The sequence below is a fragment of the Lolium perenne genome, chromosome 6 (genome assembly GCF_019359855.2).
Source record: "Lolium perenne isolate Kyuss_39 chromosome 6, Kyuss_2.0, whole genome shotgun sequence".
Taxonomy (NCBI): Eukaryota; Viridiplantae; Streptophyta; class Magnoliopsida; order Poales; family Poaceae; genus Lolium; species Lolium perenne.
The window spans coordinates 37,099,119-37,110,935 of NC_067249.2; the positions used below are offsets into that span (position 1 = coordinate 37,099,119).

Sequence of the window (11,817 nt, forward strand, 5' to 3'; positions counted from 1 at the left end):
CTTCCCCTGGTAACTCCTGCGGGTAAGATCAAAGGTAACCCTGCTACAGTTCTGCAGTGCCGTCAGGTACCTCGTCGAGAAGGATCCTACGATGTTGCTGTACCATAATGGCTGATTCAATGGCAAGGCATGACGGAGGTGGAAGCAACCTGGGAGGATGCCACTTGGGTCGAAGAAAACTTCCCCTTATTCAAGCCTGAGGTCTTTTCTCAAGGGGGAGCATTGTCAGGATCCTCTGCCTGTGTTCTGAAGATGAAGGCACTCCGTCAGTTATCCAACGGCCATGAGGAAGCATATCCGACAGTTGTCGTCAGTTACCTAGTTTAAACCTGTTTTGTGCTGATTACTGTTTAAGCGCTGTAATGACTATTATGCAAACTATGCGTGGTCCTGCTCTTGATGTATAAAAGAGTGGGAGAGGGTGGATGGGAGGCACGCATATGAAAAACCCTAAATTTATACTTTGTCTTGTATCTTACTTTCCTTAGTTGCGTAGATCTGAGCCACTGGAGCTCCCCTTCTTCCCCTTCTCCGGCATGGCCATGTCATAACCAACGGTCCTGGCATCCATTGAATCATTTATCATCGATCACATCAAGTCGTTCCTATCTGGTCGTATTTAAAACTGCAACTTGTATGGTCCTATCGTGTTTTATTTCTTTTTATAAGGATGTTCTTAAGGGCTGGTTTTAGATAATACCAGTAATGGAGCACGTGCAATGCACATGTCAACTAATACACATAACTCAATTGAATATTTTCATATATGAGTTTCATTATAGTTTCATTATGTTTACAAACAAGTGTAAGTTATTAGGACATGTAAATAGGATCAGGACATCACCATGAATTCAATAGACTTTCATCCTCATTAGTTGTTTGAAATCACGCTCGGACATTGTTTACACATTGAGGAGAACACATTATGTTGGTCATCACACAGGGCACCGTCAGCTCCGTCGGTGAACCACCTTCTCGCGAAGGTAAATTGAGCTCTGGCCTGTGGGGAAGGAAAAGGCTCTGACGAAGCTCCAGGGATTACAGGAAGGTTTAGGCCCCAACCACTCGAAAAATGGATGCAACGCCAAACCGATTATTAAGTTTGGTCTATTTAAACATTTCTGAAACTGTTATCGATATAAATAACAAAGCTCTTGTAGGTGCATAAGACATCTCGATACATAGTTCCCTTTGAATGAATCTAGGAGCATATCAATACATTGATATGTTTCTCATGTTTCCATTAAAGAATGAAAAGAAAAGAACACCACCTATTTCCATTAAGAAAGAATATACCACATGTTCTATGCTGGACAATGGAAATAATTTGTGCAAACAATTTTATAACATGAGCAATAGCATCCAAAAAGAAAGTGGCAGAGATATATAAGTGGAACTTTTCTCGACAGAGATAACACAAAGAGACTTAATTAAGCCTTGCCATGAAGTGAGTGAGATCTGAAAATACAAACTATAGGAAACATCAACACAAACTGTTGGGAGCATGAAACAGCGGTTCAATACTTGCACTTTCAGGAAGCACCTACCTATATAGCATGCATCTCCTATGTAGCTCTCCATGATTGGAATGTTTCTTCTCATTTTGAACTGTATTTTTTTTTTGTTTTCAGGTAAAATGGACCGAACTGTATTAGTTCAAGGTTCTGAAAAGTAATACATGAAAGCAAAATAATTCATTCGCTCAGTGGAGGTCTTTTCATATGGAAGAACAATGGTGTCATTATAAAAGTTAATGGTACACTTATCAACAGTTCAATAATAGCAACACATGCCTCAAAAAAGTAAGCTTATTTTTTTTGGGGTCTGATGTACCTTGGAAAAAACATGCTATGGTGCTGCTGAAAAAAGATGTACTAGTATCAAAATTTCGACGAAATTGGCGTATGAAAATCTTTAAAAAGTTCCTAAGAGATGAATTTGACAAACCAAAAAACCAGTTCCTTAAAAGAAGTCTCTAGCAGGTAAATTTACAAATTAAAAACCAACATAGAAAACAACCAAACATAATTTAATCTACCACATTTCTATTACGATCAATAGATAATTAGTGGTCAACTCATTTTCTTATTTCTCAATTAGTTTTTCATACCTTGGATATGAATCTAATTTTTCATATCTTCTTGTGCAATTTGGTAGTGCAACCATGAAAGATCAAAGTTTATCTGTTAGGAGGTGAACATGAGATTATTAAAATTTTAACCAAATTAGAGAAAACATAACTTAAGCAATAATCAACACATAAGATGTACAACAAATATGCAATAAAGTTGATAGGTAGAAGTAAATAGCTAGACGCATAGACATATGTTTCCTGAAGTTCAAGTTGGCAATAATACGTTTTTTTAAGAAGCAAGGCTCGCGTGCCTTGAAAGTTTCCTAGACCTCACCTTCTTTCCCTTGAACTAAGTTCACATGAACTCATCCAATAACAATGGCGGGAGCTTCACAAACATGTCAAGGTGGATCCAAAAAGATTGAAGCTCTAACTAGATGTTGGATAGGAGATACAAAATCTCCAAGATAGTGAATAAAGATATCTAGGCTCGAAGGTTCTCTTGTTCGATGCTCCACCAAGATCAGTCTCCCTCGAAAATATGTCCTAGCTCGATATGTCAGCAAGAACAGGAGAAGACTTTCAGACGAAGAGTAATTTTGTATATTTGATATCTGAAAGTCTCACCCAAGCCTATGGGGGTTAGGTCCCTTATACATCAATAGGGAAAGATTTATTGGCACAGAAAAATCTTTCTTTTCGGCTTGCCCCGGCCTCAAAACTGATAGTACTAAGATTCAAATCAACGGTCCAATTTCTGAAGCAATCCGGTGTAGAGCAAACAGATGCTTCACTTAAAGTCATAATTTGAATAAGATATGCTCTCCATTCCAAAACCATTTCCCTGTGATGTCAACATGAGACTTGGATAACCGAGATTTCAACTGTGTGTGGATACTGCATGGCCCGAAGCCAATAAAAGAAGCAAAAGACGGCTGCACCGGATTAAGCAGATGCAACGCACATTTAAAATAAATGCACAGGTACAGAGAGCATAACCTGTACCACTGAAGTGAAACTCGGTATCACGGAAGAATAAAACTAGGACTTCACAAAATTGATAACAAGACTGATTCCTAGAAGCGCGAGCTTCTAAATTGGTTAGACCATGGTCATCTCCCGATTCATAGGCCATCTTGGCATCATAAACAAGTTATCTTCTTTTAAAAGCAATTTGCATTGCTCATGAAGACATTAGAAACAATCATATAACCAATGGGACCGGAACCTGTGTTCTGAAGCACAACCTGTGTTCTGACTAACCAACGGCCATTTTAAGCTAGATGACCCACTCGTATATGCATGGGGCCTCCATTTGTGCAACATGAGGACTCTTGCATAGATGGAAGGCGTCGCCTAACTATTGAAGACTATGAAAGGATGGCCGGAGACTTTCTCGAAAACAAATCTAGATCCATAGAAGCCCCACACCACCATCATTGTCATGTTTATCCATCAACCATTTCAATCTAGGGCAGTCCATCCTATTTTGACCACCACAAAACTCTTGCCTAGTTGAACATCTAATCCCCGTGGAGTTCCCACATTGTGATCTTCCCTGTATTCTACTCGTATATTAGGGCACGAGCAATGGATCATTTGACATGCCCTTATAAGCCAAGGAAGGAGTAGGCCTGCTACCCGCAAAAGGGAACCAGACCATGGGTAAACTGGTGTCACAAATATCATCTTGTGACGTGAGCACTCTCATGACCAAACAAATTTCATGCTCTTGAAGGGTACGCTTGCGAGGTCATAGAATCCCAACGATTTTATCCCTTACAGCTACATGATCCCTCGGCACTCACGACCATAATTGTCATCCATCAAGGACCATTACTGATGTGGGGTGCCTCTTGGTCGCCCATTTCTAGGGTGGCACGTCACACACATGGCCCTATGTGAGACCTATGTCTGACGGGGTGTCCTTAGAGTCATTATGTACTAGTGATTCCAATTGGTAACATGTCTTGAAAATGTGGAGTGGTAAGAAAAGATTTCCCTCTTGACAACTCGCTAGTTACGAAGCAAGAGTAAATTTAATTTTACTCCATCCGTTCATTGTTATAATATATTTTAGATATTTCAATGTGCAATAAATAAATACCACAATAATTCAAGTACATACCGAAACGAGTTCAAATACATGCATTTTCGATAAAACCTAAAACACAACTTATAATAGTGAACAGAGGAGGAAGTGCCAATCAAGCACACGTGATGCATGTGCGCAATGGGGGTGGTGTCGAAAGGATGTGCTGTTTGTTTTATTAGTACCCTTGCCATTGGCTTGCATGCTTCATGCGGAAAAGAAAAGCATGAACGAGCGGGGTTTGAGGAGATAAAGGAAGAGTCAGTTACCACGTTAACAAAGGTACTCTTGGAAACTCTCTCCACCGCTGGGTTCTCCGTAATCAACGAGCCAAGACGTTTACACCTCAATTAACAGAATGGAGGAAACCGATCAAAGCAGTGCATCCAAGTCCATACGTGTCTTCTGAACCAACCAACGCCCGTGGAGCCTCCAACAAACGCATCCGTCTTTGCCAAAGCGATCAAGACGACGAGATCATCCATGGAGGATCTGACGCGGCTGCTACCTCCCGACGTGCTCGCCGACGTCCTCCGCCGCCTCGAGTCGCCGCGTCGCCTCGCCGCATCCCGTTCCGTCTGCAAGGCGTGGCGGGACATCATTGACGCCTACCGCCTGCTGCGCACCGACCTCCTTCCCCTCTCACTGGGAGGTATCTTCACCTACATCCATGGCACAGACCTCCCCAAGTACTTCTCGCCGGTCTCATCCGAAACCATCGCCCCGTTTGACTACTTGGGCACCCACGACGTCGAAAGCCTGACGATCATGCAACACTGCAATGGCCTACTCCTGCTTGGCGAGGAAGAGGTGAGGGTGCTTAACCCCGCAACTCGCCAATGGGTGTGCTTGCCTTCTCCTCCACCCATGTTCACGCCATGCATGGAAGACGCCCATGAAATCATAAGCTCTTGCACGACGGATCATGATATGTACCTTGTATTTGACCCTATGATGTCGTCGGAATTTAAGATCTTCTTAATCAAGTATGTTCCCAACCATCCCTCCCCCGATTGCAATCAATTGGCTAAACCGGAAGTACACGCACGAGAATGGCCACCGTCCACATTCGTTTTTCTTGTCTTCTCATCGGAGACAATGGAGTGGGAGGAGAAACCGTTCATTCGAGAAGGGGATGCCGCTGGGACAGTTGGCCATATGTTCCAAGTTGATACACCCCGCCACTGCTATGCAACATATTGGAGAGGAGCACTTTATGTGCACCAACATGATTTTCTTATGAGGTATAGTTGGAAAATGTGCATCTTAATTAAGCACTGCTAGACTAATTTCGTTCAAGTTTTGAGATGGTGCTAATAGTACCATGTTTTTTATTCTCTTTATTTCTGCAGAATAACATTGGCAGGTTCTAAGTACCAAGTAATTAAGCTGCCAACAGGTCTTCATGAGATAGAATATGATTACAGTTATGTAGGAAAATCAGAAAAAGGGGTATATTATACATCACTTTATGGATACGATGGATTACGGTATGGATATAATGGCTACGGACTTCGGGTTTGGTTCCTCGACGAATCAAGAGGTCACATGAAGTGGGATTTGAAATGTGAAGTCAACCTTAAGCCTTTGCTGGCCAATTTCCCATGGAAATGCAATGATAAGCCATGGGCCTTACGACATGGTAACGATGATCACAGTTACCTGAGCAGAGTACTAATGGAAGAGAATTTCGATTGGGGTTTCGACTACTATAACCCCCATGAACCTGTATATATCCCCCGTAGATATGCTATTTCACTACTCGGCTTCCATCCAAACAAAGAAGTTGTCTTTTTTCACACACCCTCCAAAAGAGTAGTGGCATATCATTTTGATAGTTCCAAGATTGAAGACTTGGGGTTCTTACCCACAGAACATCCTGGCGATGTATACATATCTTTTCCATACATGCCATGTCGTACTGGAGATTTATCGGACAACTAGGTTAGAAAGGTTGTGAGGATGTGTAGTTAATTAGCACATGTTTCTTATGTGCATATAATTTGTACTAGCAATCATCCTTGTCCAAGGTATGTTTTGTGCGTATACCATTCTTGATTTGATGGAAAGATACTCTTGTTGTATTTAAAACAAAAAATGGTAACATACGGTTTGGGCGAGCGCTAGCCGTCGGTCTGCCGAGTTTAGGGAGAATATCGATAGCAGTTTTCACCATTCGATGGGACTGCACGTACGGTTGGATGCTCAGGTTAAAATGTTGCTTTCGCATGCAACCGGGGTCCAGGAAAACATCGCTTTCGGTTGCCAGCGGGACGCCACTTTCCCACGTGGTGGACCTAGCAAAAACTTCTTTTCTCGGCTCTTTTGGAGCAAATCATTCATTACGCTTCCAAATAAAACACTAATGTAACATTGCAGACAATCACCTAGTTATTACCAACAATAATCAATAGCAAAATTCAACAAAAAATACTAGCTATTTTACAAGAATAATCAACAATAAAAATGTTGGCTATTTACAACAATAATCAATAGCAAATCTAACATAACTATTGCCTATTCACAACAGCTATCAACGACAATTCCAATAAAAATGATGGATATTAGAACATTCAACATCAAAATCTAACGAAAATATTGGCCATTCACAACAATTATCAAGCACAATTACAATAAAAATGTTGGCTACTTACAACAATTTCAATAATGTGACTTGTCCCAATTGATTCTCAATTGGTTCACTACAGAAGCAAACAATAAAATACATGAAAAAGATGGTTGTTTACAACAATAGACAATAAAAGGAATCAGCAAAGTCAAGTAACAATTTTAGCAATAATAAATTAATTTGCGAGAATATTCTTGTAACAAAATTCTATGTCGTTTACCACAAAATTTGACAATTAAAACAACAAAAAATTGAAAACACGCCAGGAAAATTTACTTGCCGAACATGGCAACCGACGCTTGAACCAGGAGCGCTTGATGGAGCGGTCGGCGACCGGAGCAATGATGCCAGAGCTCGAGCATGCGGAGGCATGTGACGGTGGCAGGCGGAGGCATGTCACGGTGGCGGGCGGACGCACTAGTAGGATACTAGCTATAGGTCGGAGGCTATTATGTGGCGCACCTGTTTTGCATGCCCCACAGAAATTATTTATGTGGAGGTGCGCCACTGAAATAGCATATTTTTGTGGCGCACCACACACACATGCGCCACAGAAATATGGTGGGCCCCACCCCCGGCCAGGCCTAATAATTGGTTGCACTATTTCTGTGGCGCACAGAACCACATGCGCTATAGAATTAAGACATTCTGTGGTGCACCTTGCTTAGTGCGCCACCGAATTAAGACATTCTGTGGCGCACCTTTCTTGGTGCGCCACAAAAATAAGACATTATGTGGCGCATTGGGTCTGGTGCGCCATAGAAATAGCGACCCCGATCTACAAAAGTGTCAATCCCCCACCTACCACACTACCCATCTCATTCTTCTTTCTCCTCCATCTAGCTCGTCTCCCCCTTCTCTCTCATTCCATTTTGGCCATACTTTTTACTTGTTTTGGTACTTATTGCACTTACTTTGGTTGATCCATAATTGTTGGTGAGGGGAAGACTCTCCATACTCTCTCCGCCTCTCCCACATCTCTTTTTATCCAACACCACACTCTCATCGATCACGATGTCGTCTCGGTATCGAATCTACTAGGTGATTAGTTGGAGGGGACATGCATATGCATGTCCTGTATGGCCGTCAGTGTGAATGGATGCTTTTTGCAGGTGAAGCGCTTGTCCCGCGTGGGCGGTGTGTGCCGGATGGCAAGACGATCTTTATACATACGGCGAGAGAGGCATGCAACACCATTGCCAGAAGCGCGCAAGGCAGCCACACAAGTAGTAGAGTGAGCTTGCAACGTTGGAGACTTCGAAGGACGGAGGGGCTATGCTGGTAACCACTTCACTAGTAGGAAAAAGGTCATTAGAGGCGCACCAAAAAAGTTATTATGTGGCGCATGGGCGGTGCGCCACAGAATCTACGTCATAAAATATGAATTCTCACAGAATGTCTTATTTCTGTGGCGCACCAGGCAGGCATGCGCCACATAAAACTTTCTGTGGTGCACACAATGGTGGTGCGCCACAGATTTATTTTTTTGAATTTCAAAAAAGGCGGCCAGATCTAGATCTAGATTTGGGGCCACCGAAATTTTGCCATATTTTTTTTTCGACATTTTCCTGAGGTCGCCGTATGTGGGTGGTTAGGTGGGTGGGGTGGGTGTAGGAGGGGGAGGAGAAGGCCGGCCGGAGGTTGTTGGTGTAGGAGGAGGAGGTGATGGGTGGAGGAGGAGGAGGTGGTGGTGGTCGCCGGACGACGACGAGAAGGAGGAGGAGGTGGTGGTGGTGGTGGGGATGGGTGGTGGAGGAGGAGGATGAGAAGGTAGTGCTGGTGCTGGTCACCAGAGGAGGAGGAGGTTGTGGTTGTGGTCGCCGGGGGAGGAGGAGGTGGTCACCGGAGGAGGAAGCCGGAAGAGGTGGTCACCGGAGGAAGAAGCCGGGGGGAGGAGGTCGCCGGGTGTGGGTGGAGGAGGAGGAGCGAGAAGGAGGAGAAGGGAGAAGAAGGGAGAAGGAGGAGAAGGGAGGAGAAGGGAGAAGTGGAGGAGGAGGAGAAGTGGAGGAGAAGGCGCCCGGGAAATTCAGAATTGAGCTAAGAATTCTCTGGCGCATGGGCATATGGTACGCCACAGTTTTTTTTCAATTTTTTAATTTTTGGAGGAAAAAATCTTGACTTTGCCGTAACTTTTTATTCTTTTCGAATTTGATGATTCTAAAATTTGGCTAACTGGGTAAATCGAGGTGAATTCGGATGTAGAATTTTCTCCCGGTCATTTTGATATATGTGCGTTTTTTCGAGTTCGTATGCAACCACAAATCCAGTTTGATGATTTTGCAACGCAATTTTTCAAAAAAAAAAATCAAAATTCATGTTTCTTAATTCTCAATGGTACTAGATGATATAATAGATGGGCACCTCGAAGGATTTTATTTTTTGAAATTTGAAAACATGCCAGGAAATTTTACTTGCCGAACATGGCAACCGACGCTTGAACCAGGAGCGCTTGATGGAGCAGTCGGTGACCGGGGCAATGATGCCAGAGCTCGAGCAGGCGGAGGCATGTGACGCTGGCGGGCGGAGGAATGTGGCGGTGGCGGGCGGACGCACTAGTAGGAAACTAGCTATAGGTGGGAGGCTATTATGTGGCGCACCTGTTTTGCATGCGCCACAGAAATTATTTATGTGGAGGTGCGCCACTGAAATAGCATATTTTTGTGGCGCACCATACACACATGCGCCACAGAAATATGGTGGGCCCCACCCCCGGCCAAGCCTAATAATTGGTTGCACTATTTCTGTGGCGCACAGAACCACGTGCGCCATAGAATTAAGACATTCTGTCGTGCACCTTGCTTAGTGCGCCACATAAATAAGACATTCTGTGGCGCACCTTACTTGGTGCGCCACAAAAATAAGACATTTTGTGGCGCATTAGGTCTGGTGCGCCACAGAAATAGCGACCCAGATCTACAAAAGTGTCAATCCCCCACCTACCACACTACCCATGTTATTGTTCTTTCTCCTCCATCTAGCTCGTCTCCCCCTTCTTTCCCATTCCATTTTGGCCATATTTTTCACTTGTTTTGTTACTTATTGCACTTACTTTGGCTGATCCATAATTGTTGGTGAGGGGAAGGCTCTCCATACTCTCTCCTCCTCCCCCACATCTCTTTTTATCCAACACCACACTCTCATCGATCGCGGTGTCGTCTCGGTATCGAATCTACTAGGTGATTAGTTGGAGGGGACATGCATATGCATGTCTTGTGTGGCCGTCAGTGTGTATGGATGCTTATTGCAGGTGAAGAGCTTGCCCCGCGTGGGCGGTGTGTGTGCCGGATGGCAAGACGATCATTATACATACGGTGAGAGAGGCATGCAACACCATTGCCGGAGGCCCGCAAGGCAGCCACACAAGTAGTAGAGCGAGGTCGCGACCTTGGAGACTTCGGAAGGCGGAGGTGCTATGCCGGTAACCACTTCACTAGTAGGAAAAGGCTCATTAGAGGCACACCAAAAAAGCTATTATGTGGCGCATGGGCAGTGCGGCACAGAATCTACGCCACAAAAATATGAATTCTATGGCGCACGGACCCATGCGCCACAGAATGTCTTATTTCTGTTGCGCACCAGGCAGGCATGCGCCACAAAAAACTTTATGTGGCGCACCCAATGGTGGTGCGCCACATATTTTTTTTGAATTTCAAAAAAAGGCGGCCAGATCTAGATCTAGATTTGGGGCCGCCGAAATTTTGCCGGATTTTTTTTCGAAATATTCTGTAGGTCGCTGGACTTGGGAGGTTGGGTGGATGGGTGTAGGAGGATGAGGAGGAGGACGGCCGGAGGTTGTTGGTGTAGGAGGAGGAGGTGGTGGTGGTGGTGGGTGGAGGAGGAGGAGGACGAGGTGGTGGTTGCCGGACGACGAGGAGGAAGAGGAGGAGGTGGTGGTGGTGGGGGGGGGGGGGGTGGGTGGTGGTGGAGGAGGAGGAGGAGAAGGTAGTGCTGGTGCTGGTCGCCAGAGGAGGAGGAGGAGGTGGTTGTGGTCGCCGGAGGAGGAGGAGGAGGAGGTGGTCACCGGAGGAGGAAGCCGGAAGAGGTGGTCACCGGAGGAAGAAGCCGGGGGAAGGAGGTCGCCGGGTGTGGGTGGAGGAGGAGGGAGAAGGAGGAGAAGGGAGAAGAAGGGAGAAGAAGGAGAAGAGAGAAGAAGGGAGAAGGAGGAGAAGGAGAAGTGGAGGAGGAGGAGAAGTGGATGAGAAGGCACCCGCGAAATTCAAAATTGAGCTAAGAATTTTGTGGCGCATGGGCATATGGTGCGCCACAGATTTTTTTTCTTCAAATTTTTAATTTTTGCAGGAAAAAATCTTGACTTTGTCGTAACTTTTTACTCTTTTCGAATTTGACGATTCAAAAAATTGGGTAACTGGGTAAACCGATGTGAATTGGGATGTAGGATTTTCTCCTAGTCATTTTGATATATTGTGCGTTTTTTCGAGTTCGTATGCAACCACAAATTCAGTTTGATGATTTTGCAACTCAATTTTGCAAAAAAAGTCGAAATTCATGTTTGTTAATTCTCAATGGTACTAGATGATATAATACATGGGCACCTCGAAGGATTTTATTTTTTGAAATTTCTATCTATTTCTTTTGTATTTTACAGAGCTAAAAAAGGCGATTGGAGAGCAAAAAAAACCCAAAAAGCTTCTTTCTATGGCGCATGGGGCAAGGTGCGCCACAGAAAGACCAAATTATGTGGCGCATGTGTGTGTGGTGCGTCACAAAATGTCTTATTTCTGTGGTGCATCAGGCAAGGTGTGCCACAAAAATAAGACATTCGGTGGCGCACCTGATTCTGTGCGCCACAGAAATAGCGAAACCAATTATTGAGCCTGGCCGGGGGTGGGGCCACCTTGTTTCTGTGACGCATATGTGTGCAGTGCGCCACATAATTAATTTTTGTGGTGCATGCAAAAGAGCTGCGCCACAAAATAGCCTCCCACCTATATCTAGTTTGCTACTAGTACTTCCAGTAGCTCGAGCGCAGGAGCTTGATATCTTTGATCCGAATTACGGATT

General features: G+C 44.4%; 1 protein-coding gene across 1 annotated transcript; it reads left to right on the forward strand.

The window, feature by feature from the left end:
• The first annotated feature begins 4,396 nt into the window (after positions 1 to 4,396).
• Positions 4,397 to 6,235, forward strand: LOC127309727 (uncharacterized). Its single transcript, XM_051340469.1, has 2 exons — positions 4,397 to 5,410; positions 5,519 to 6,235. Exons 1-2 carry the CDS (start codon positions 4,650 to 4,652, stop codon positions 6,108 to 6,110), a joined length of 1,353 nt encoding a protein of 450 aa, XP_051196429.1. The 5' UTR covers positions 4,397 to 4,649; the 3' UTR covers positions 6,111 to 6,235.
• Positions 6,236 to 11,817: the final 5,582 nt, after the last annotated feature.